Here is a 27841-nt window from a genome sequence, read left to right as displayed (position 1 = left end):
GCGCACTGCTCAAAGTGAGCAAAGCTTAAAATGTTCTTACACAGTTTGTTCATCTGCGGATGCTCGTGGTTGAGATGGATGAACACGTTGCTGCACCTGGCTCTGGTCCTGCACCTCACGGTGTGGAAAACGGTGAGTGTCCAGGACTGATGAGGATGTGCATGTTGTTAACAGCTGGATTTACTTCTTCTTTACTTCTCCTTCTGTTTCCGCTCTGTACAAGTCAAAGTGAAGAGAATCATAACATCAAACATATTATTTTATTTGGACTTTGACAACTAGAAAGTACATCTCAGTGCTGGATATTTATCCGTGTGCATGTTTCCTTCTTTCCTCCTCCTTGTGTTTGAACATTACAGGACAACAACCGCAGCAGGTCACTCAGGTTGTGTCGTGTTTCAAGTGTGCACACACCTGCTGGAGGGGCCATGGTGTAATGAAGGGGAATGTTGAATTAGTTTCATATCTGTCTGACATTTACCACAAGCTGCTTTTAAAAACACTCTTATAATGTAGATTGGTCATTTGCAGTTTTTGGTCAATAGCTGATGCAGTCTAGGTTCTGATGGAAATTTAAAATACAGTCGCTCTGAAGTGTTCAGACCCCTAACATACACATTTCACTGCACTGTAATTTTTTTTATTTGATACCAATCAATCTATCACAACCATCATATAGTACTATAATGCAGTACAATCTACAAAACGTAAAGAGAGACTGTAAATGTAAAATTCACCTGTAATTTATTGAGCGATGATTCTTTTTAACCTCATTATTGGCTGCAGAAAATGATGAGTATGTGTTTTCATGTTCCAATTTTTTCGTATCAACTCATACTTTTGCTTTTTTTTTTCTTCTGATACATGAATCATGAATCTGAGAGAAACCTTCAACTGTCAACAGCAGCAAACGATAAAAAAAACAAACAAATACCTCAAATAAACACTGAATCAATAAAAAGAAGAGCTCCAGTCCCATCTCCTGTGTCTCCATTAACACTGGACACTCTCTTGACTTTGCTGCCTTTGGCTCCAAACCAACAGCAGCAAAGAGAAAGCATTAATATTTCCCCTTTTTTTCTGCACATATGCTTCTTTGAAATTCAAATAATGATGAAAATTCAGAGTGAAATATATTCCCATTATATTTTATCGTTTCATCCTTATTTGAACTTGGATTTAATGCCACCATGGAAGCATTTCTTTTCCATCTGCTGTGTGCTCACCTGAGGTTTCATCAGTCTACATCATCTGATGGAAGATTTGGGTTTGTGCCTTGCGTTTCTCATCCTAGAGGCTGCTAATGATCCTGTGCTGTCCCTGCATCTATTTGCTGCTTCCTACAGACTCTGCTGCAGTGGTGACTGAGATCGGGACTGACGTTTCCCTTTTTGTCCCCTCTGTCATTTCATCATAGATCTCTTTTCTATGGGTGGCAGCAGGATGGATGTTTGTTGTCACTTACTGTCCTGCAGCAGCACTGTAATTGCATCTAAAGTGATTGTGGCAGGAGTGACTAAGTGTGTACACCTCCCTCTTTCTTTCTTTAAATCGTTGTCTGTTGACATCTTCCTTTTGACACTGTACTATACGTGTTTCCAGAAACAGGTTCAAGAAGTCAAGAAAAAGAGCTTTTATATTAAATAGTTTGATGAATGCAGACTTTGCACACAACAAAAGACCTCAGGTAACTGGAAAACAGGGTAATACCACAGTGTATAAATACTTAAATATGAAGATAAAATGCTACTTAAAGCTGCATTCACAGGCTTTTGTGGCCACTAGAGGGCAGTTTCACAAGTCACATTTCACAACAAACATTGCAATTTGACCCATCATTAATATAATCAATTTTAGTAGTGCAACTTTAAAGGTTCTCTGTGAAAATCTGACCTTTAGCAAGACTATGGATTTATTTCCCATGGGTGCTGAAGCCATACCAGTTAATGGCCTCACATTAGTCCAGTGATCTACAGGTAGCAGTAAAGCAGCAAGAAACACACCAACAAGGGCAGGGAAGAAATAAACATGGACGTAAACAACATAGGTTCCATGGTGTTAGAAATTAAACATCTTTGCATTTTTTAATCAGGAAAGAAAGTGATTTGTTCTAATATGATACACACTACATCAAATCTTATTTTTTATACAGCAGCTTTAATGAACATGAGCAAAATATATTTTAAATATAAAAACTAAAAGTACTCTGTATGTGGAAAAAAAGGTTTATTCATATTACACCATTGGATTAATATTGCTCATGTATTATGTGTGAGCAGCTGTTTTCACAGGTTCATGTACAATAATGCTTATGCTTAACAGATTTATTTTCTGATAGCAGCAAAAGTCTTTTCCTGAGCTTTCAAGCTCTGACTTCAAAATGACCCGCTATCCTCTGTGTCCAGCCTCAGGCAAGTTGTGCCTCTGCCTTAAACACAACATATAAAACCTTCAAATCACTTCTTCTAAAGGCCACAGGTAGAAAGAGCAGAGAGGCCAAAATGGAGTAAATGTTCTCTAATCTTTCAAGCCTCTGGAAGTGTTCTTGTCCTCATGGCCAGGTCACTTGGGGTCAATTGATTTTTAGAGTCAGAAATGAGAGATACTAATATACTCACTGGAAACAAAAACTAAAATGCTGTCGGTAAGAAAAATAAATGACCCCATTTTAAGGTTTTTACTAAGCGGACAGATGGCCGACACTCTTATGATGAGGACACTTCAGTTTATTACAACTGACAGGTTTTTTCAACCATGTCAAAGTGTCACTCAGTGTCAGCTTATTGAAGATCATTGGGTTCTGTGTTTATAGTGGCTGACACAAGATCAGTGAATACAGCAAAACCAAAGGGAAAATCCAGCAATGGTCAGATACTGTATTTGACAAACCCCCATGTTAGTGAGACTCATTAAGGGTTAATTAGTTACAGCTCCTACATATTGAGTCAGTTTGGGTTGACTTAGGAAAAAAGCTATATTAGCTGTAGCATATCTTAAACGTGATATTCTACAGACTGGATTAGACCCATCTCTCCCAGTGTGGGCTTGGAAGATTGGAGTTTGCACTGCCTTAAGTCAGATAACAAAAAACACTCCAAGATTTCTATCTTCTTGTGCAAAGTACAAACTCAAAGGGGAATAATGTTTGGTTAACATATTCTCTGTGTGCTGTCAGGTCAAAGATCATCTCTTCACATTTACCAGTGCACCATCAGAAAGAACCAGGAGATGGAGGGAAATTCATTCAGATTTAATACACCTGTCTATTATCATCATAAAAATCATGATGTGACAATGAAAATGAAACCTGGAGGTAGAAAAGAAATGAAAAACACACATACATGCACATACCACTCTCCTCTAATGGCATTAAGGACCTGGTGATTACCTGAAATTCTGAATGTAAATGGTGGCTGCTCTGTGGACGTTGGCTCGAGGCGACTGGTGCCCTGCAATAATGAACTAGCTATGGCAGTGATTGAATTTAAATGACATTGCCGCCACGTAAACTGTCGCCATTTAGGATTGAGAATTGAATAAAGTGGATGCTCAAATGGCTCCCACACACAAACACAATCACACAGGCTCGTTTAGCAGAGTTGGGGAAACATCTCCCAGGTTCTTTCCCTCATCATGATTCACTACTGTAGATTCTGTGCACATTACTAAACTGTATAATTACCTCTTGTGTTTATGCCATGAGGCCGCATGTTGTCCGGCTATCTGCCTTGTATAAAGGAGGCTTGTTCCATAAACTTGTGGGCAGATATGACTGTGCTGTCTTGTGTCACAGTGAGGCTGCTCTGCCAGATCAGCTACACACACCGAGTTGTTGCTGCTGTAGCTATAAACTGTTAATGATGAAGGAGTTTATCGGCCACCCAGTTTAAAGAAATTGTAGAAATATTTAGCTTCGTCCCTGTAAATAACCTGTAGTTGGGTTACACTGTGGGTTTATCAGATAATCCTTAAAATAGAAAATGAGATTATTTCACTCAAGAGCTGTTGGAAAATGAGGATATTTGACAAGATGAGTCCAGATCATTTATGTTTCTGATCCCAGGAAGATGAATGTTTTATCAGGAACTGTTATTTATCACAAAGGATTTACTGTAAAAGGCAGTAGATCCCAGTCTGTTAACCAGTTAAACGTGCCTCATGCGAGGACATTTTCTCCTTCTATCAGGTTTATTCATAGTGTTCTGAGTTGGACTCCTGTGTCCAGTTTCCAGTCTTACATTATTTTTTCTCCTTCCTGTCCTGGTCTCCCCTACCTTCACCTATTCACCTTGATTGTTCTACCTGTGCCCTGTGACTCTTTCATAACCTCCTGCTCGACTCCAGTTTCTTTGACAGATTGCTTGTTTGTCGTTGTACAACTCTCCAGTCTTGTTACTGCCTTCTGTTTTACGACCATTGTTCTGATCTTGACTTTGCCTCTTTCTAGCCCCTCTAACCCTTTTAGTTTCATGCCTAGTTTTGGACTCTCCCCTGCCTCCCTGAACTTCTTTTGGATGCCCTCTGACATCCCAGCGGATCTTCTGGTACAGTTCCTGGTTCCCACGCAGTAACGACATCATAAGTGAACATTCAGAGTAACTATCTACTCACCCTGAGCCCTGTGTACTCGACCCAGTCGCCTCCTTAGATTACCAAACCTGATCCACTGTCCAGTTTCCTCCCAGTCGCCTCATCCAGCACAAATCTTTCCTCCTTGTTATAATAAATAATCATTCTCTTTGTCTTAACGGCGTCTGGCCTTTTAATTGGGTCCAGAACCTCCACTCTACGTTACATCCTGTCATACATCATCTCGGACTGATGACTGAGATGTGATTATTAGCTTAATTAACGCCGCTGTAATTACCATTTAAGGCCGCCTGTTCCGCTTCTTTTGTGGCAAAGTTTCATTCATAAAAATGTGTCGTCTGATGACATATCATCAGAGCAGCTGTACAGGACAGAAATAAAGAGGGAACAGTTTGGTCTGCATGAAGTTAGTCACCAGAAAAAGCAAAATGCTCCATGACTAATATTTGAAGAGGTCACAACAACAACTTGGTGGCTAGAGGCTAAAATGTCCTACAACTGGCCGGGAAGCGATTCTGTTCCATGGCAGAGTGCGTCTCCTCTCGTGTTAATCCCGGACACTGCAGTGCTGTGAGAGCATGTGGTCAAATGTCACGCTCACCTGCAGTGTCTCCATCTGTCCAGCAGGCAGGTGTTCTACCCATGATGCTTCACACATTTCAATCCAAATACATTCACCAGAGTAAGAGGTGTCTAATTGATTTCTTTCTTTAGATTAGATTAGATTTAGATTAGATCAATTTCTGAAATAGTTGTACAAGTTTAAACAACCTGCAGTGTGGAGATACTGTAATTTATGTTTTCTATTCAGTTGTGAAGATTTCTATGATTATTATGGGCTGTGGATGCCTGTATTGGGGTGCAGGATTCTGTCCCAGTCCCCCTTAAATTCTTCAGAAGGCACTAAAGGAAGTGAAAGCCTTGAGAGATGTCAGGGTTTTAAGAGGAAGTCGTTGAACTCACAACATTTGAGCTGTCAGGGGTGCTGATTACCGTACAGAGGTTTGTCACTGGAGGGAAACTGCGGCGTTGGCTGGGTTTTTGATGTGGGGAGAGAATAAAGCAAACACAGAGACTGTATGTATGAAAAGAGGATTAGTTTCAACTCATCCGGTCTTTGGACACACAGAACTTTTGCAGTTAACATATGGATGGACAGGTCTTTACATTAATATGTGATCCATAGAAAGACAAGGCTGGAATCACAAGTATGGGAGGGGGCATGCCACTCTTCCTGTTCAGAAAACACTTTGGGTTTATTTTGATATATTCAATAACATCTCTCTAAATAATATCTTCAGACTGTCAAGCTGCCAAAAAAGGCTAATTTCAAGTAAAGTATTAGCTTAAATACAAAATAAATCTTCACCTGCAGCCATTACTCAGGACAGTAAACATAGTCCAATTTAATGTGCAGTATTATTATTATTTTTCCTTTAAGCATTAAAGCAGTCTGCTCTGTGTTGTAAAGAAGCAAAGGTATTAGTTTTCTCAGTGACACAGCAAAAGGCCGAGGCCTGGTCCATGAGTAATAATGACTTTCATCAGGCAAACTCGTGCTCAGTAAGCTGAACCCAGTGTTAATAACAGAGCAGGTAGACGAGGGCCGAGGACAGAGATCAGGTCCATTAAACAAAGTTCAGTCTCTGAGCAGGATTAGTGGTCCTATGGGGCAGGCAAACTCAAAGTCCAAGGTAAACAAAGCAAGGTGAGAGTCATCATCAAGGCTTGATTAACAGTCTGGGTCAGAGCAGGAGGCTTTACTGTATATAGTGATGGTGGCATCCAACAGGAAGCTAGAAGTGAACTCTATGGTCTGAAACCAGTTTAAGGGGATGTACCTCTAACCCTAACCCGAGCTGGGAGGGAGCTGGTGTAGTGGAGTGTGATTGGATAATCAGTCTAGATGGTTAGAATGACCATGTTACCTTCTGACAGGGGAAAGCTAGTTACTACGTCCAATAAGACAGATGTCCAGCTAGAGCTCGGTGGGAGGACGTGTTGGACAGAACAAGAAGTCAAGACCTGATGAACAGTGTGGTAGTGAGCAGAGCAGGTGCTGGAGTGGTCGGAGACCTCCCTCCTGTCTGGTGTAGGTGTGTGTTTAAATACTTTGTTTTTTATTCACATTATTGGCATCTTGCTGTAAATGTAGTGAAAAACCTGAATGATCTGCTTTTTTATTTTCATGCTGTCACAGTATTCCCAGTGACATAAGCTCCCCCCTTTCTCCTTAAGTCTGTTTTGGCCTGATTCAATTTTTAAGGGATCAACTTAAAGCTGAAATATGCACAGTCACACGCTGCATTACATATGAATCTGTTTCTCTAGTTGCTGCCACAGTGCGAAGGCTTATGAACCAATAACCACTCTCGTCCCTCTGGCTTTGTTTCTCAGTCAGAATCAGCCCAGATGCTTTAGCAGCAGCTAAACATATGAATCAACCATTGCACATGCTGATTCATACCAAAGTTCATCATATTTTCTCACTGGTAGGAGAAGTAATGATATTTCATTTAAGTCGAATAGTGAAGTAAAAATACTGGAGATGTTTTTTTAATGTTTCAGTCACACAGTGTCATACAGCTACAGTGTTCTGTGCTGAAAATTTCAACCAAAACTCTCCATGAAACAACATCATAATACTTACATACATAAAGTCTATCTGTCTATCTATCTATCTGTCTGTCTGTCTGTCTGTCTGTCTGTCTGTCTGTCTGTCTGTCTGTCTGTCTGTCTGTCTGTCTGTCTGTCTGTCTGTCTGTCTGTCTGTCTATTCACAACAGTGCCCAGAGAGACCTGTCCCCTCTTGTAGAGGTCCCTAGCAGAGGATTGGCTGCCAGCACACAAAGCCAGCCAATGGGTGTGGACCAATCAGGTTTAAATGGGCCAATCAGCAGAAGCTACACCTAGAAGAAGAGACAGGAAACACAGAACACCTAACCTGGCATGTAACGCTGACTAATTACCTGTGATCTTGACTCTGTTCTGTCTCCAAACTTCTGCACCTGCCTGAACCCTGTCCATCCCGACCCGCTGGACTCTGGATTTTCAATGTTGGATCTATGTGAAAGAGATGTTTGGATTCTTCAGGAGGAGGATGCTGGATATTTAGGATGTTGGACTGATTTTTCTGGGTGTTATGTTTTAAACCTGTGGCTCTGCCCTAACGTGGATTCCACCATCTTACCTGCTCAACTCTGTTGCTGCTGCTTCCTCTACTGGCAACCCACCCTGGTCACCAAACCACGTCTGGCTCTTACACATGGCCATATTAACCCACTGGTGCTTTCATGTCCCGTGGAGAAGCTTTACTCGCCTGGTGCAGTCCACCTGACCAGCTCTTCCTCCCTCTCCTGAACCTTATTTTCAATAAACCTCTTAAACTGAGTTAGGTTAAAAGGAACCGTTGCTCATCATTACAGTAAAAAGAAATGCTTCTATGTTTGCTGCTTTTGACTGTGAAAATATGAAAGAACCGTGTTTGACACAGACATGTTGAAATAAAGGTTTAATATTCTGGTGCATGTGCAGTCTGTAAAATTAGCACTTGATCATTAGATCAGTCACATGTAAATAATTATAATCTCTAGAAGACAGGGCTTCTTTGCTGAACTACGACCGACACCGTGCTGCTGTATGTTGTCAACTAAATTCTGTTGATGGTCTCTCCGCTCTTTAGACGGAGGCCATGCACCCGGACTGTGCCCTGGTGGTTCAGCACATGAAAGCTCAGGAAGAATGCATCCAGATCCTCAGAAAGGAAGGGACAAACCACTCCACGAGGCCAGGTCAGTGTCTGTATGTTTTAACGTTATGGGACAAATATCTGTGCATACTCGCCTGTATGGAGGCCTCTGGTGTGGTTTTTCATTTTCACGTCATTTTTCACTGCACTTTCACTTAAATAAGTGAGATCACTGATTCCTGAAGTGCTCAATAAATAAATCTTTAAGACTATAGTTTTGTGGATTTTAAAATTTACATTAAGTCAATGCAATCTTTGTTTTTGCACCAGATTTCACAAATATTCATGATTCACATTAAAACTAGTGTAATGTTGCATACAACCACGCTCTTCTCCACACTGTCTGACATACTATGCAACCAACCTGACACTTAAAGAAGTGATGGAAATTTATTTTACTACAGTCATTGTTTTGTTTGTAGTGAAATTGCTTCTTTCTTGTTCCTTTATTACATCAAGCATTGAGCAAAATCACAATGTCTGTCCAACAGAAGAGAATAATATGCAAAGAGTTTTAGATATGGCTTTTACGTTGTACAGTAGTCACTTTAAAGGTTTTTAGTGGGAACACAAGAAGTTTTTTACTTTCAGAGACTGTGATCTAGCTACTTCCTATCTCTGACTAAACTCACAGCACATTAGACTTAATGTGTCAAATGTGAAAGATTTATCTAAAGTGTTGGATTTGTTCATTGTTCAACTGTAAAAACACATAAAATCTCCTACTAAATAAAACACAGTAGTTGATATTTTTAGGTGATTACACACTATGACAACATTTTTCTAAAACCTACATTATATTTTTGATCCCTCTACATCTGCACCTTTAAAAACACTTTCTATTTGAGGCGATGGGAAGCACTCCTGAGTGGGCTCGAGTCATGTCAGGTTGTTAAATTATAGACCTACAGAACTGCCATCAACTTATTCTAAGGCTGAGTTTGAAGGGAGAACGTGACAAATTACGGATTTTATGCTACTGCACTTGTTCAAATTCAGCAGGGCTTCACACACCCAGTTTGCTCGGAGTCAGGAGATACTGTTTAAATCTGTTTTTAAATAAATGTACCCCCTGCTTTACAGTAGATTTTCTTTTCATTATAGGTGAATATAGACAGAGGAGGCTCTTTTTCCATCATTCTCCTCTTCAGAGGGTGTTACAGGGAGCAAAAGGCGTTTGAACTTTGATGGTAAATGTCAAAAAGTCACTGAGCTCCCACTTTTCTCCTGCCCAGGGAATTGATTACTGTGTCGAGGTTCCTCATTAAAGGAGGACTGGCACCAACTTCTTTACACTGACAGTCTGAGTCCTCAGAGAATAAAATCATTTCACCTCATCCTATTTAAAAAAAAAAAAAAAAAACATTTTTTAAAATCAGATCCATTGGAAGAAATAAAATATCTGATGTTGTTCTGTTTAGAACCTAGAAATTTAGATGCAATATGGAGGTCGACTGAATTTCAGCAGAAGCCTGACAGATCTGTTCAAGCTGAGATCCACCATATTACCCATTTTCATTGGTTTGTTGTTTCTCTGAGATGAAAAGGTCAAAATGTGTTGGTTTCACCTCAGGTGGCTTTAGGTCCCCGAACTGAATCAGTTCTCAAAATTACACCAGTGCTAGAATATTAGCCTATTCTGTCTCCTCTTGTTTTATTGGTTTCATCAACACTGTTATATCAAGTAAAAATCTTCAGAGCTATATTTGCTTTAGCGTAGGTCGTTCAGCCACAGAACTCTATTACGTGATGTTTTGGCACGTGTTTGAATGTGAAGTCAGTTTTGCAGAATCCATTCATCATTATTAAAATCTGCTCATGCTACAGATTTAACCACACCTGATGTAAAGCTGCTGCTGCCCTCCTCTATCCAATGATTGCTTCACTTTAATCACAAGCCCAGCAAACACATTTGCTTCCTGTTATCAAATTACCACCCTTCACTAATCTAATCAGGTGCTTCTAGATAAAAGCGACCCACTGGTCAACCTCTTTCATCTGTGCAGCTCAGGTAGAAGGTGAGCCAACTAAAGCAGAGAGGATTCATCCATTATCCTCCTTTGAATGAGTCATAAAAAATGGCCACTGGAACAGCTTGTCCTTCAGGGGGGCTGCACTTCATTTTCCATCTGGGATGCAGTCTGAAAGCATGTTGATTACTCCCAAAATATGAATCCTCTGTTTTCAAGTGTTCTGAGTTATACCACACGGTCATTTCAGGCGGGGAAGCGCTGCTCCTTCCTCGCCCTCTCTGTACCCTGAAAAGACCGTTATGAAACCCACACATTCAGTGAGACAGTCGTCTGCTCACCAGTGGGACCACCTGTCCTCGCTACAGCTGGTGTCTCTCAGAATTAATTGCATCATTTGTCACGTTTTCCTGTGATTATCCAAAGCACAGACTTAACAATTAGCATTGAAGCGGCAGGTACGAGCCCGGACTGAAGTAAAGGCCCCGTTTAACTTCGACAGGCGACTTTTACAAAACTGCTCTGTCCCCTCGCAGCTGGATCCCCAGTGGTTAAACTAGCTCATGGAACATATTCAGTCACTGAGTCAAACCTTATTTGTATATATGGACCCCTACTAAAGATCTGCAGAGGGTTGCAAGGAAAAGTCAAGACAAGAGAAAACATGTTACTAAATGTGGTTATGATTAACATTCTCCAACAGTTTCAAATGGTGAATCTGAAAACAAAAACAAACTTTAATTGGCTATAAAACTGTCAGTGTTGCTGTTTCAGGATGGTCTTCTTTATCCTTGATAGCTCCTTAAATGAAGGATGGTCTTATTTTTACAGTAGTTCTGAGCAGTTCATAATAATAATTCTTAATCATAAAATAATTCAAATTAACCCCAAGTTGAACCCTGATAAGTGATAAAGTTTAGATAAAATTAACCAATGAAATCATGTTATGAAGTTTGTAAGTTCTATAACAGTGCTGCTTATGAATATGTCCACTGGGGATCCAGCTCACTGGAAACCATTTTGATAAGCAAACTTAACCAGACAACACTGGTAATGTAGATCTATATTATATCAGGCATATTAACAGACTATGGAGTGATGTTGATGTTACTTATCAAGCACCTGAAGAATAAACCTGATGGTGAAGCAGCAGATGGACTTGAGAGCTCCGCCTAAACTAATGCTGTGAGTCACCACATCGACACAAACAATTAATTAATTTTCTGGTCCGTTGCCATCAAATCGTTGAAGAAAAGATCATAAACATGACATTTAAATTATTTTGTTTAGTAATAACAGAAATGTTAAATTCTTATTATCGCTCCAAACAGATCTAATGTTTTGCATCACATTTCTGTTTCCATTATGTACGTCATGATTTATTTGGTGCAAAATGAAAATGTACATAAAGCAGTTGGACAAGAGACAAGAATATGTAAAAGCCAGCGCAAAAACAGTACATTACAATAGCTGAGCAGAGGCTGCTTACACGCAGACAACTGTCAGATAAACAGTGGAAACAAAATACTCATGAATATTCAAGCACATTTTCTGAGTCCAGTGGAGAAGTGTGAGGGTCGTGTAGGTCAGGTCCTCATGTTTCCAACAGGGCCGACGTGTTGTGGGCAGTACTGAATACTGAAGTGCTGTCATTTTACACTGTGTGTTCTCTTTAAGATGCATTTCACATCTACTCAAGTCTATTTCAGGATTTCATCTGGAATCTATACATTTAATATGAAACACAGACTTTGAAATAATCTGTTTAAACTGCCTCAGTCGTACTTTGAAGGTGAAGTTGACCTACACGATCATTAGTGAGTGACATATCCGTCAGGTATGACGTCTTTTTCAGTCAAGTTTCTCAGTTTGCACAGTTGGTATATCTTATCAAATTCACAGAAAAGCAGCTGATAATGAGAAACGTAAGAACAGTTTGCTGTTTAAATAAGTAAAGCACACAGTGAGAGTCAATGATTACCACTACGATCCTTCCAGGACATCGAAGCAGGGAATATCAGTCTTCACCTCTGGTACTGTACATCAGACACTTAAAAATAATGGGACGTTGCAATTAGCTTAAGTCAAATAAGTATTTTAATTAAGAATATTTATTAAAGACTTTGCTTAATCTAGGTGTAAAATGCTGGCTAGCTGTGATGGCTAGATTGATTAGCTTTATTGGCTAAGTAGTTCTCTTCCTAACATGTTATCTGTTTTTTTATGATGTTTTCCAGTTTCCAATTAACTAATATATATTGAAAAATCTAAGAATCAGCTTCATAATGTAGTTAAAATCATAAGAAGAGTACAGTAGCTAACGTCGTGGGCTACCCAGGCGAACTTCTTTATATCTGCTAAATCTGCAGAAATGGGGGTAAAAATTGCCTCAGTGAATTACGTATGGAATTAATTATAATAATCAACTGAATTATTTTCTTTAACCTAGTTATAATAGTGGCTAATATTTCAGCTAATGTAGCCAGCTCATCAGTTAACATCTAATATAAAACCTGAGCCTAATTTCCTGCACAGAAATTACACTTATAAAATCATAACCAGGAGGTTTGGTGCTACATTAATAAACTAAATTGAAGTGAAATAAAACCTAAATGTCCTCTGTATGTATGTAGAGTATTGTTTTTAATACATTTTGTCCTTGGCTGTTATCAGGTGACGTGTTCATATTACTTTGTAGTCGACTGCAGTGTAAATAAAAAGTTATCAGGGAATGGAAAACATCATCTGAATTACATTTCATGGTGACGACAGTGACTGATGAGATTAAACGGGTACAATTTGTTGTGATTTTGTAAATAGTTTCTAGTAAATTATCTATAAAGTTAAACTATCAGCAGTGTCATGTTTTATCCTTTAATGCCACTGTACACAGATGATTGTTTCAGGAATTCACTGTTGTTCTTTTCATGCCAAAATTTATTTTTACCAAGATAAAATGTTTCATCTTATCTAGAAAAGCCCGTCACCCCTAATTCTTTCCTTCGTTAAGACAAATGTGTTAACTGGATCATATCATCCCATCTAAGTTCTATGGCAGTTGTAAGTTTTAATATGATATCAAACAAGTGTGTTTGGGAATAAAGTTCACCTGCAGATGTTTTCAGACTAATTCCTCAAGAGAGAGAGTCCATCAGATGTGAATAAAGGAGGAATGAACAGATGGATGGGATCAAGAGAGGAGGCAAAGGTCGATGTCGCTCATGAATTGATGATTGAGGAATGATGAGTCTTTGTAATGGCAATTACGAAGAGTCGTTAATAGACAAGTAAAGAATTTGCATTAGTAAATGTGGTTCCAATGTAGTTTCTGTGGGTAAAAAAGGAGGAAATCCAGCTTCAAAATGTCTCACTAGTCCTTTTCCTTGTGTAATTGGAGGCAGTGGGAGAGCAGGTTAATTACCTTCACACCTCCACTCCCACAGGAAACACCTTAAGAAGAGACACATGTGAAGTGGGTGACATAAAGGAAATGAGGAAGTAATGCAGGAGTAATTACAGAGAGGGGGTTAACAGGCTTGTTCATTTTCAGACGATACTTCTACTGTAATTACACTCATAGTGTGTCTGCGGTTTTCTTCCACGTGACTTTCACGTTCCGCCGCTGACATTTCCACAGTTCATTACACACCGTGACTGTCCTGGCCTCTGCACATTCCTGGTCACTCGCAGTTGTCATTCTCATAACTGATTACTCAGACTAAATACCAGAGGTGAAAAGTACATTTTATGTTGTGAATGTTAATGATGAATTAATAATGGATTAATTGTTTAGGTAAATGTTTGAATTCAACATTTTTTAAAGATTCAGTGTCTCAAAAGGGAAATTTTTTTTCTGCATTTTATGTTTTATGATATCACTTCTGTCAAAATAGCATTCAAGAAAAGTTAATATTGTGTTTTTAATTAGTTCCTCTATCAACTAGTTGCACAGCTGTTACTTCAGTTACATTAATTAATTAAAATCTGACTTATTTTCACATTTAAAGCTGCAGAAAACCTTTCAAAATACTGCAGCGACCTACAGAGGTCCATCTAACTTCGCATCCTGAGATGTTTTTCACTTTTCAAACTTTCAGTCTCCAACCCCAAGTGACGTTGGGTAAACTGAGCCAAGCGAGGCCGACACGCAGGGCAGAGAAAGGGACTGATTGTCTTTCTGTGTGCTATGCTGTCTCATTTGTAAGGAAGATGGTGTTGCTCTCAAGTTGTCTGGAGAGGCCTTACCATGCATCAAACTTAATATCAGCCTTTTACTAAGGGCTGAAAGATTATTGCGAAATGTGGCCAAGTGATCAAGGGGACCCCAAGGAGAGAACAACTTGGCCAGTGGCCCCTACATAATTTCAGTTTGAAGCCTCCTGTGCTCTACTTGACACTTTGGAGAAAATATTGTCATTGTTACTCCGCTCTGTCTCTTGTCTGCAGACAATTTCCTCATTAAATATTCACCAACAACACAGAAACTGTCTGCAGCTGTTTCTCTTTCCAGGATCATTATTTATCACTGGGATGGATGCTGGACTTTGGTGCTGGAGGGAGATTATTTACTGCAGATGAGAGATATCATCAGTAGAAATACACAAAGAAGAAGGAGACGAAAACCTTTATTAGTCCCACAGTGGAGAAATTACGTTGTTACAGCAGCAGAAGTACAGTTTGAATATGAAGAAGTCCAATCTGACCAAGGAGCATTAAATTAAAGACTAAACCGGCACAGTACAAGCTAGATGAACTGAAATGGGATGAGTCCAATATTTGCTTTGTTTAATAGAACATAAAACAAACTTTATTCTTCCATAATCTCTCAGTTAAACTGCACAACCTGAATTTCGGGTCGAGCTCTTTTTCCGTTTCTTCCTCTTCGTCTTGTCTGTTTCTCTGTACGCCTCTGCTTCTCCCTTGTCACATTGTTTATTAAAGGACGGATATTGTAGTATACGCCCCAGCTGAGCTTTTCTCCTGTTATACTTAACAATATTACAGCAGCAGCAGTGCACATGACAGAAGGAGACAAATGCTTCACTGAACTATGAAAACACTGGGAAGTCAAGTGTATGAGGCAGACTTGTAGTTAGAGGAATAAAATACTGAGATATGACCAGACAGGTGAGAAGGAAGAACAAGATGTTTAGACTGATTCAGTCTAATTCACTTTACCATCATGTCAGCCCCTTAGAAATGACCAAGCTTGCTTCACAACGTGTTCCTGATTTTTATTATACAGTAGGTCACATAAAGACATAGGACAGAGTTTTACCTGCTTCATGTCTCAACAAGAAAAATAATCAGATAAATTAGAAGAATCTGTGCTTCGTTAACCAGACAACAATGTTCTCCACACTGTTTTATATATACAATCATAACCATGAGTCTCTGATAAACATTTAAGGCTCATTTAGTCCTTCATAACTACAATTTAATCCAAAGTTAGTTGAACTGAATATCAGAAACATTCACTCACCTCTGTAATGCGGCTTTTGTGACTGTGTTTATTCGTCAACAGCATTTGTTTCATTTAAGTGCTTCCATTTTTTGTGAGTCAAGTAATTAACACGCAGGAAAACTGGGGACAGGTAATGTCTTTGTAATTAACATCACTAACAAATAACCCTCATATAAGATTTAGTTTATACATTTTAACTGTACAAAAATACATCACCTGTACATTTTCCAGTACAGTGTGGATAATCTTGGATTACCGTGTGAACCAAGATGTCACATCGAGAGTTTCCAGTGCAGTTCCTCGTTGCAGCCGTGTGCTGCAGCAGGATCACGTGTGCATCTGGGACATAAAATCATCTTGTTTGCCTTGTTGCCTCACTGACGTCTGGGCCAGTTCTGCGGAAAGGTGTGTGTCGATGACATGTCTATGCACATGTGAGCATAAAGCTGTACGTAAGAGGTTGTCACACAGACCACTGATGGTATCAGGAAAACTGAGACACTGTCACTCTTTATTGAAAGCATGAAAAAAAACATTCTTTGTGCTCAGCATACAGGACAAGAAGAAGGAGCCATTAATACCTGATGAGAAGCAGACATCCACAGTATCCTGTCACAGTGTCACAAGTTTTGCTGTAATTAGCTCCTAATGAGGAGCTTACTGCTGCCACCTGCAGAGCTCTTTTCACGCACTGATTAAAATGAAAGCACTGTGTCCTTTATTCCACCAGTGGCTTTTCTTTACCTGGAGAGTCACTGAGATATTTACCTGCAGCAGGAGAAAATGTCACCTGCAGCTCGATGTACAAACAACAGTCATGGTGCAGGGAAAAATTCACAAAAAAAGAAGAGTTCAAAGTCACATTCATCCAGCAAGATGTTTGCCTCAGCTCGGCGTTGGCAGGAGAACTTTCAGCAGTAGCCAGAAGCTGTGTTTTATTATAAATGAGGTGATGGTGTCTCCACGTGCTGCTGCTTTAATTGACACAGGGCCGAGCAGCTTTGATGTACGAGGCGTCGTGGTGGCGGAGAGAGTTTTCATTAGTGCCCCCCCCCCCCCCCCCACTCCACCCTCGTCCTTTCCACACCTCCCTCATTTGGAGCAATGGAGGCTTCGGGGAGAACTCGTCAGGCACGTGAGGGGAGCAGCAGAGACAAAGCGTGGGCAGAGAGGAGGGCTGAAGACGTCACCAAATCAAGCACCCCTTCACTTTCTCAGTCCAGGGGAAACCCCCTGAAAAATGGCACCAGAAGACTTTCTGTACTGATTGTATTATTCTTAATCATGTATGCAATCCAGGAGTGAACATTGGCGAATACTGCAGCGTTAAGAGTCATTCAAGGTCAGACGAACCACACACTGATGGAATTTAAAGCACACTGCAGAGAGAGGAAGAGGGAGGTTGACCTCTCTGTCTACAACCAGGACCAGATCAGACGCGGGCAAACATGCACCACTAGATTAAGATAAAGATAAACTACTGAAGCTCGTGTGTGTTTTACTATGTGAAATCTGCACAGACTTTCTACACAGGCCTTTAAAGTGTTAAATATTGTTCAGATTAAGAAAGTGGACATTATTTACATCTGGGCGGATTAGCGCTCTCCCTCTCCTGGCTGTCGGTGCTTCTTTCCAGATGGGTTGGATCTGTGTCTCTATCCTCCCGGAGTCTCAGCCTTGTGCTTCCTCCTCGCTTTGTCTCGCTCTCCCTCTCTTTCTTTCTATCCCTCGTGTTCTTGTTCTTCTGTCTCTCTCATTTCTTCCGTGTGTTTGCTCCTGAAACCAAATGACGTTAAACAGATTGTAAAACCCCTCGAGGAAAATAGCTTTTGTTTATTTATAAATAAAGATAAGATTCAATTAGTTTGGTTTAAAAGTGACGTTTTCTGTATTTATCACATCCTGTGAATCATTAATAATAATAATCTGCTCTGACACCTATAAGTTGCCGAATATAGTTGCTGCATTCCTGTGCTGCATACTGATAACTGCTCTTTCTGTCTCAGGTTGTCCAACACATTGGGATAACATCCGCTGCTGGTATCGTGCTGAAGTGGGCCAGGTCGTCAGCGTTTCGTGTGCTAATGTCTCCCAGCTGTTTGCTAATAACCAAGGTAAAATCTCTTCTGCACAGCACTGAAAACAAGCAGCAGCCCCTGAACCTAAGTCATTCAATTAAGGAAGTCTCTGGAAATGTTATTTTTATTTTCAGGTTTTAAAATTTGCCTAAATGGGCTTTTATACATATTACTATTAATATACCAATAAACTTCCCACAGAACACCTGAAAACTAGCATTTCACAGCTCATTACTCTTCATATTTTGCCGGGTTATTTTGTGTTTGGAGCCATTTCCCCTGTTATATATTGATATAATTTTTTGTTGCTCGTATGCTTTTCCTGGCAGCAGTAACTTCACATCGGCTCAGTTTGAGGCCACGTCGAGAAATGACTAATCTTGCTGCCAACACTCATGCAGATCTCTTGTTTTATCCTCCTGCATGTGTCTGTACTGTACTTCCTCCAGTGATGCTGTCAGTCAGAACACTGCCTTAAGGCCATGTTCACTAATTTTTCCAAATCTAATATAACTTCAACATAATGAACGTCTCTTCAGACCCGTGTTGTTCTTTTACTGAGTTTACGGAGACTAGATGTTTTTCTACAGGGACATGGTCTTCTGTGTCTGAACTTGGCTGCAGAGAGCAGCGTTCTCCTGACTGTTTATAGGATCCCCACCTCCTCCACACCCCTGTCTCACAGTCTAGTGGTTGACAGACAAATACAACTACCAATATGCTTCTTTACTCAGAGATTATAGCATATTGCCATAAGTGGTGCCTTCTTTGCTATTAAACAGTACACTACAGTCCCCAAAATCATAATTTAGTACAGCCAGAAGCTTTGGCTCAATGAAACGTGTCCTTAGTGACCAAAAAACGCTCAATTTCTAAACAACAGAAGGGGATGGACTCGGTATTAATGAGGTATTACTCATCTTGAATATCTACTACATGAATCAGACTCAAGTACGATTGAATCATGTTGTAGATGATTAACATGTTAATGAATGTCGCAGCTTTGGTTTCCTGCAGGCAATGTGCAATAAGAAACATGACGAGCAGTGTCAACAATGGACAGTTTATACAGGGCGCTGTGGTCCCATATTGGCACAATAATCCCACCTCAAGGTGAGTTACAGGGAGTTCATACCGGGCTCTAAAGCCTGTGATGAAGATTGTGCCAAATTGCGCTGGTTGAATAAAGTCCAGACTCTTCAGCACGTCAGTGAGTGGTAAATTATTTTCAACACAGGAGTCAGTAGCAGCAGAGAGCATGTACAGTATGTGGGATGTCGGGCGTTGAAATGATGCACTTGACTGATTTCCAATAGCAGTGAGAATGAAAGACGGCACAAAGCAGAGAAGAAGAATAAAAAGCACACGGGGAAAGTTAAACATATACTTTGTGTGGAGGGATCAGGAGGCGGAGGTTGCTGCTGATGACCGCATGAGTTAGTTGGACCCACTAGGTTTCTTCCTCCACAGACACCCGGATAAGTCAAGAGCTGTGGTTGTGCAGTTAGATCCAGTCTTACCAACAAGGGCTGCATGGTGAAAAATAATGAATTGGAAAATCAAAGAGTTCACTGTAGGAGCCGAGAGCATGGGGAAGGAGTTGGCGCTGCTTGTTAAGCACCGGCAGTTTGTACACTAGCACCCTCCCCAGAGCTTCGCCCTCAACCTCCATTCACATCCAACCATTCACCCACCGACACCTCAGCTGCAGGCTCTCAGCTCTGCGTTGCACGAAGGCTAATGTAGCTGCTTATCGGTAAATCCACCCACGACTCAAACCCCCACACTGCTCGACTCTGCCGAGGAACCGGACGGGCATTTTCACATGAAGCTGAAATCTGTTATTTTACTGTCAACTTTTTTTTCCTTCCTCTCACAAACACAAATTCAAAACCTTCTGACCTTGTGTGTGTCATGACTGTCGTAGGGCTCGGTGAGTGAGCTCTGTCATTCTAACTTCAGGCCATGGTGGGAGAGCAGCGCTGCAGATTTGCCTCATTTAAATTCATCTTTCACAGCATTCAACTGACCCAGCTACAGTCCTACTTTTCTATCGCATTCAGAGAAATCAACAAAATAAGAAGCTGGTTTTATCGTCCACCCACAAAAAATCATTTAGGTTGTTGATCTGCAGGGACATGCACCTTGAATCAGCATTGAGTTAATTAGAATTAAGTGATGACGGACAGTTGCTAACGTTAGAGAGCAGAAAATAAACCCTGTACTGTGGGTTTCTTTTATTTTCAAGCTGTGTATCAGCTCTGTGTCTCCCTACAAACAAAAGAAAGTCAGAAAGCTGCTTTTTCTGAGTAACCTGGTTACTTAAGTGCATCTAAACAGTCACAGCAGCTCACTGGACAAGAAGGATGAGAAAGGTCCTTCAGTTTTCTGCATTAATAAATCACAAATAAAATGTTTTTTCTTCGTTTTCATAAACATCTTTATCACAGATTTCCATGAAATACTGTGATATAATTTTGAGGCTATATCTCCCACTCCTAACATGAATGTAGTTTTCAGGAGACTGGGTTGGTCCTGTGTTGATATTTGCCTGTAGCCAACAAACTGCGAGCACCACAGCTCAGACTCGATCATGTGTTCTTCTCATAGGAGGCGCATCTCCAGTCACTCACATCGTTTACAGACAGATGGAGTTGGCTCAGCCTATTGAATGCTAATGAAGAGCACGTTGTTATTTCTCTTCCGAGAAACATCCAGAACATGTCTGTTCGTGTGTTTATAGTCGTGTCTGCGTAGAGAGGGGAGGTGATTTCACTATTATTATTCATCAGTGCTCCAGTAAAACTAATAGACTTCATCAGGGAATCTGCATGTTCATGCTGATGCCAGGTGGTTCTAGACAAATGGAAACAAATTGAACAGGCAACAGTGTCTATCCTGTTCTACAATATACGGTAGGCTTGTTTATTTAAATTGCAATAATATAAACGGTACTCGTCCATTTTCCAGAGCGGTTTCTAAACTTTTAGTTTGGTTTAAGGTTTATATGCAATAAAGTCCATCTCACAGTGGCCGTACAGTTTATCCTGAAGGTCTTGGGGAGGGATGAGCTTGAGGCTTTGTGCAGGCCACTCACGGTCTTGCACATCAAAATGGGAAAGCATTTCTGTATGAGTCAGACTCTAACAAAACCAAATAAGAGCGATAACATACCCTCATTTTTCAGCCTCTGCACTGGCTTCCGGTTTAATTTTATCATCGTGCTTTTATTTCCATGCTGTTCTCTGCAATTAGCATCAGATTCTCTAGCAACAGTCTGCCAGTAATCCCACGGTCACAGCTTTAAAATCTAAGGAGTCTGTCTGTTAAAGTCCCAAAACCATGATCATCATCATTGTCGTCTCTGCGTCAGTTCCACGGTTTTACAGCTTCTGGGTCTGATTTTATATCTGCATACAGTTGTGGTCTGGTGCTGTCATTCTCCAGGTTACATCTACAGGAACTGCACTGAGAGCGGATGGTCCGAATCCTACCCCTCCTACTCGGACGCCTGTGAATTTCCTGACTACGAGAAGTCAGAACCAGAGGTAGAGGTTTTACTTCAGCACTTTAACAATACTCCATTTGTAAATGTACTTTGGACATATTCTCTGTCAGTAAATTCGACTTGTGCACATGTTGAAGTTGCTAAAACATCTTCTTCCATTCTGAGCATCTGTTGAGCACCTACAAACAGTATGAGATGGAACTTGTTGCTCTGTTGAAGACCGGTGGCAGCTGTAGGCTCATAATAATCTGTATTATCACTAAAGTAATTTAATTACATGCCTTGGAACAACAGGACATAATGCTGCTTATTATAGACTAGATGACACTTGTTATTTCAAACAGACTGTAAATTAGATGATTGACAGTTGTCTCCTTTATCCGGACACCAACATGTGGCAGCATGGAAAAATGAACAATGCAACTTATACCAGTATTTTTTAAAACAAAGATTAAGTTTAAAAGAGAAAAGTTAATTAAAAAAGATTCAAAATACAGATGAAGGGAAAACAACAATTTCACAAAAGTTCTGACACTGACAGTATCTGGTCAGACTTAATTGGTTCTTAAGCCTCATTCAAATGGGATCACCATTAAGAGGAGGAGGTGGGGGATAACATATTCCCCCTGGTCCCTAACAATTTAACTTGACAAGATTTTAAGCTCTGTGAAATTACAGCATTCAGCAGGACAAAGGCACATGAGGAAGACAAAAGCCTCCACAGGGATCTGTGGAAAAGCTGAAGGGATGGGACAGATTGCATCAGCTGAAATTGAGTCATAAATCTTCACCACACACACAACACAACACAACACATACTGACGTTATCTAGTGTAATATACAGAGAACAGTAAATATCTTCAAACATGTTTCAGAATTCAAAGATGCAGCAGAACCTGTCTGAGAATTAATAATTCAGTGACACATACCTGTACATGTCCGTCCACACTGCAAACAGAATCAAACCAGGTGACCACAACGTTTAAAATGCAGCTGAAGAGAGAAAACCAGAACCCACCTGGAGCTGCAGGTTACACTGATGGTCCCGACCCTTAAACGAAGCGAGAGTTTATTGTGAGTGTGCTCCCATGTATGGAGCCGAAAAGGTGGCTTTTATAAAAGAGTTATCCCAGCGTGCAGTGATCACATTACACCTGTCAGAATAAGTGGTGTACTGTTACTGAGCAAAACATCAATACATGCTGACGTGTATCAATTTAAATTATCATTAATAAATGACTTGTTTTTTCTATTGTCTCATTTGTTTTTCAGACAACTTACTTCTCTAACTTCAAACAAGTGTACACCGCTGGCTACGCTACCTCCCTCATCTCACTTATTTCGGCCATTTTCGTCTTCACTGTTTTTAGGTAACTCGCCCATTTTTCTCGTGTCGAAGTTTAAAAAGCTCTTAATGAATACTGACCAAAATACATTTATTGTAGAATAAATCTTTTAGGTTTTAGAAGTGTTTCTCTGCTCTACAGAAAGTTTCACTGCACCAGGAACTACATCCACATCAACCTGTTCTTCTCCTTCATCCTGAGAGCGAGCGCTGTCTTCATTAAAGATGGAGTTCTCTTCGCTGATGAAAACCTGGACCATTGCTTCATGTCTACAGTGAGTGTGAAACCCTCCAACTCCATTAACACGTCTATATTTATCAGTGAAGGAGTCGTATCTAAACCAGCATCAGAGGAAAGATTTGTCAAACTATTTACAGACTGATGGTGAAAAACAAAAAGAAGAATGTTAGAGAAAGGTCCAGTGAAGAGAAATAAAGGGAAACAAGAATAGAAGAATTAAAAAATCAGTGAAGGATGGAAATATACTGCAGTCGAAGAATAGCAGGAGTTTTATCATGTTTTCAAAGGAAGAAAAAAGTGTTGGTGATATTGACGAAATAAAACTATAGATAATATGTAAATTAGAGACTGTGAAGACAAATGTAAACGCTAAAGAAATGTTTTCTTCTTCAGTTTTGCAAAACTGGATATCCAGAGAGTTAGCATGGTGAGCGGTACATTAGTAAATGGGGAACAGGTGTGGTGGAGATTATCCAGCAGAACTGAAGGCGACAGGGACATCTGCTGGGTAGAGGCAGAGAAACAGATCAGGGACCAAACAGGGACACGTCTGTTTTTTAACGTGTAGCTTTAGTCAGTAGGTGATGAGCCTAGCCAGAACCGAGGAACACAGAGAGGGACTTATCTCAAAGTCCCAAATCTCAGAGTATTACTTCTGTCATGTAGAAGTCGCCCCACTTTGTAAGTATTACCTGTGTTTTGTTCTCTGGACATGAACCTCACAAGAGCTTATTAACGTAGAGAGCAAGAAGGAGTAGGATTCACATGCTACTGGTCTATAAGAGCATCAACCATGAGGGATTCTCTCCCATTTCCTTCATGATGAAGATGTCTGGAGTGACGGTAAGTGTCCCTCTTATGTTACTATGATGGAGCAGAATCAGATCATCCCTGTGACTAACTCGGAGGATGTAGAGACAGGGACACTGGATGAAAAGGGTGAGAGAGACAAGAAGAAGAAGAAGAGAGGAGAAGAAGAGAGGAAGTTCTGAGAGAGAGAAGAAGAAGAGAGGAGAAGAAGAGAGGAAGTTCTGAGAGAGAGAAGAAGAAGAGAGGAGAAGAAGAGAGGAAGTTCTGAGAGAGAGAAGAAGAAGAAAGATAAAAGTTTCTGAGAGAGAGAAGAAGAAGAGAGGAGAAGAAGAGAGGAAGTTCTGAGAGAGAAGAAGAAAGAAGAAGAGAGGAGAGGAAGAAGAAGAGAGGAAGTTCTGAGAGAGAAGAAGAAGAAGAGAGGAGAAGAAGAGAGGAAGTTCTGAGAGAGAGAAGAAGAGAGGAAGTTCTGAGAGAGAGAAGAAGAAGAGAGGAAGTTCTGAGAGAGAAGAAGAAGAGAGGAAGTTCTGAGAGAGAGAAGAAGAAGAGGAAGTTCTGAGAGAGAAGAAGAAGAAGAGAGGAAGTTCTGAAGAAGAGAGAAGAAAGAGTTCTGAGAGAGAGAGAAGAGAGGAGTTCTGAGAGAGAGAGAAGAAGAGAGAGGAGCGAAGAGAGGAAGTTCTGAGAGAAGAAGAAGAGAAGAAGTAGAGGATTTCTGGAGAGGAGAAGAAGAAGAGAGGAGAAGAAGAGAGGAAGTTCTGAGAGAGAAGAAGAAGAAGAAGAGAGGAAGTTCTGAGAGAGAGAAGAAGAAGAGAGGAAGTTCTGAGAGAGAGAAGAAGAAGAAGAGAGGAAGTTCTGAGAGAGAGAAGAAGAAGAAGAGAGGAAGTTCTGAGAGAGAGAGAAGAAGAAGAGAGGAAGTTCTGAGAGAGAGAAGAAGAAGAAGAGAGGAGAAGAAGTTTTGAAGAGAAAAACACAAAAACAATTCAAGGGACAGGTATAAATACTCCATGAATTGTCCCTGACAGTAAATAAGGGATGAGTTGGTCAGGACCTGATGGGAGGTGTCTGCTCTGCATGTCACCTGGGCTTTTTAGAAATACTCTAAGACACTAGCTTATCTTAAGACAAAGGAAGAGACCAAGGAGCTGTGAATGAATAAAGCCAGTGTTCTACGTTTACATTTATTTTTGATGCATGGTGTTAGTGAAAGAGGACATTTAGAGACAGTACAAAGCTTTAAAGGCTGGTTAATGTTTGAATCACCAGTGCTGTAACCTGCACACAGCTCCATGTGTCTGATCATTTCCACTTTTAATATGAAATGTGACAAATCAATACCAGGCTATTATCTTCTTTGCCCTCATTGCAGACCTCCCCTGTGACCCATAAACCGATGCTATGAGCTCCACAGACTCATCTGAGGCTTGTGGCTTTTGTTGTTGTTGTCGTCCTGCAGACATCCTGTAAATCAGCGGTGGCATTCTTCCAGTTCAGTATCCTGGCCAACTACTTCTGGCTGCTGGTGGAGGGCATGTACCTGCAGACGCTGCTCGCTCTCACCTTTGTCTTCCAGAAGAAATACTTCTGGTGGTATATATTCATCGGCTGGGGTGGGCGATCTTTCTTTCTTCTTTACCTTTACCTGCCTCTGTTTTCCTCCATCTCAGTTTCTCTCTCTGTTCACTGTAATGATCAGGCCGCTGTCTTTGTGCCTCCCAGGTCTCCCGACAACAATCATAACGGTGTGGATCCTCACTCGAAACTTCTATGATAACAGAGGGTGAGCTGCAAAACAGAATCATCAAAAGCACTTCTGCTGATTTACGGTTTTCCTTTAGGACCACACACGTACTTAAGCTCAATCAGCTCAAGTCTAGTTGTAATAAATGGGCAGACTGAGGTAATATCCTGATACTTTAGGACAATATGATATAAAATATGTAGTATTGGGAACTATCATCTTTCTTGCGCAGTGTTACGTGGTACCAGCCCCTAATTACCACACTGTATCTGTTGTGAATTATCAAGTTACTGGTCACAAAATATCCTGACACACAACCAAAGTCATTATTTAACCAGTGTTAACCAGTGACCTTCAGACGTGGCAGGTTGATGGAGTTAAAGTGTGTTTTCAGTTTGAAAATGCTCTTAGATTCAATGGTTAGACACAGACACACATATTGATTTAGTGTTATAGTTCTTATAATAAATGCACAGTTGTTTAAACTGACGGGATGACAGATAGAAAAGATGATGAAATTCAATCTTTGAAATTTGAGCTAACGGGCGTCTGGCTGTGGGCTGTGAGGAGCTGTGTGTTTTCTGAGGAGATGTACGATATTGTTGACCAGCGACTGTCTTGTTTATTTCATTACTGCCTGTTGTGTGTCTCAGGTGCTGGGATGACACAGATGTGGCCTTCATCTGGTGGATCATAAAAGCTCCAATAACTGTGTCACTACTGGTGAGTGCAGAGCAGCGGCAGTCGGAGCTATTGAGGAATTATAAAAGTCCTCAATCTTGGACGGGGCCTGTGTTTTGACTCTGGAGCAGTGCCACTTATCTTGTGTTCACATCTTTAGTAGTTGACAGAAGCAGCTAGTTGACACGTTCTTACTGTATTTGAGACGTTGTTTGCTGCGTTGAGAGGCCGGTTTGAGCCTCCATTAACCTTTCTGTTCTATTTTCATAGCTTTCCCTCTTTTCTTCCTGATTTGGTACAGTTCTACTGCTGTTCCTGTCACTGTTTATTCCACTGTCAGCCTGTGCAAAGAATGAACGCCACAAGCCCTCTTATATACACATGCTGTCCCTCTCCACTATTCAGCAGCAGCAGCAGCAGCCATTGATGTCTGCTCTTAAAAAAGACACTAAACACAAACGGCACTGTGCATAATTTTAGATGTTAGGATTCATGTCTGTCATCAATCGAGGCGTCTAATGATTCCAGAAGTAATTCTCCAGCTGGACAGAGAACCTAAACATATAGCCTGAGTTCTGCAGAGTCCTGAGAGTTTGGCCTCCACACAGTCCTGATGTGAACTCTGAACTCTGAGGCGACAGACAGCTTGAACCCACAGAAAAGCTGTGTCAGGTTCAACAAGAAGCTCAGATGATGTTCGACATGTTCACTGAAGAGCTGAAGTCTCTTTATTTGTTTGATGCAGGTGAACTTCATCATCTTCATCAACGTGATCCGTATCCTGGTCCAGAAGCTGAGGTCTCCTGGTGTTGGTGGCAACGACACCAGTCACTTCAAGTGAGACAGTAATTATATAAATAACATATACACATATAAATGACATGTATTCATGATGAAGTGTGTGTGTGTGTGTGTGTGTGTGTGTGTGTGTGTGTGTGTGTGTGTGTGTGTGTGTGTGTGTGTGTGTGTGTGTGTGTGTGTGTGTGTGTGTGTGCAGGAGGCTGGCCAAATCCACCCTGCTCCTCATCCCCCTGTTCGGGATGCACTACATGGTCTTTGCCTTCCTGCCAGAAAACACAGGAATAGAAGCACGGATCTTCATAGAGCTCGGTCTGGGATCCTTTCAGGTGAAACACACGACACAAACAATTTACAGCACGCATTTATACTTTAAGACAGGTGTGTTCAAAAAATAGGATGAGTATGGGTGTGGAGCACACTGATAAATATACTAAATGTGCTGGATCATTTGTTTTATACTCTAAAGGGATTTGTTGTGGCTCTGCTCTACTGCTTCTTGAATGGTGAGGTAAGTAAATCACTGTTAATATTAAGTTCGACTTAGATTTATTTTTACACAGCTCTAAATGACATTGAATACGTCAGTATTTTGCCTTTTGATTATTACTTTTCTGTGCTATCACCCTGTTTTGTATTTGTTTCGTTGCTCGTGCGTGTGTTCAGGTGCAGGCTGAACTGAAAAAGAGGTTTTGGAAGTGGCACACTCAGAGTTACCTCAGCTACACCAAACGACGGCGTACCTTGTTCACCGAGACCAGCACCATCACTCAGATTTCTGTTCTGGACAAGTCCAGCCCCAAAGATCAGCCGGGCTCAGAGACACACCCCCTAACAACCGCCCCCACACCCAGCAATGACTCTACTGTGTGA

At 40.7% G+C, this 27841-nt stretch overlaps 1 protein-coding gene across 1 annotated transcript; it reads left to right on the top strand.

The window, feature by feature from the left end:
* Window positions 1–27841, top strand: LOC113152483 (pituitary adenylate cyclase-activating polypeptide type I receptor-like). Its single transcript, XM_026345743.1, has 13 exons — window positions 1–132; window positions 8273–8381; window positions 17779–17886; window positions 21298–21398; window positions 22631–22728; window positions 22846–22978; window positions 25205–25358; window positions 25468–25528; window positions 26143–26212; window positions 26916–27007; window positions 27168–27297; window positions 27438–27479; window positions 27635–27841. Exons 1-13 carry the CDS (start codon window positions 31–33, stop codon window positions 27839–27841), a joined length of 1407 nt encoding a protein of 468 aa, XP_026201528.1. The 5' UTR covers window positions 1–30.

Source organism: Anabas testudineus, chromosome 4, assembly GCF_900324465.2.
Source record: "Anabas testudineus chromosome 4, fAnaTes1.2, whole genome shotgun sequence".
NCBI classification, from domain to species: domain Eukaryota; kingdom Metazoa; phylum Chordata; class Actinopteri; order Anabantiformes; family Anabantidae; genus Anabas; species Anabas testudineus.
Note: the sequence above shows the minus strand (reverse complement) of the source record. Positions and strands in the feature narration are given on the sequence as shown.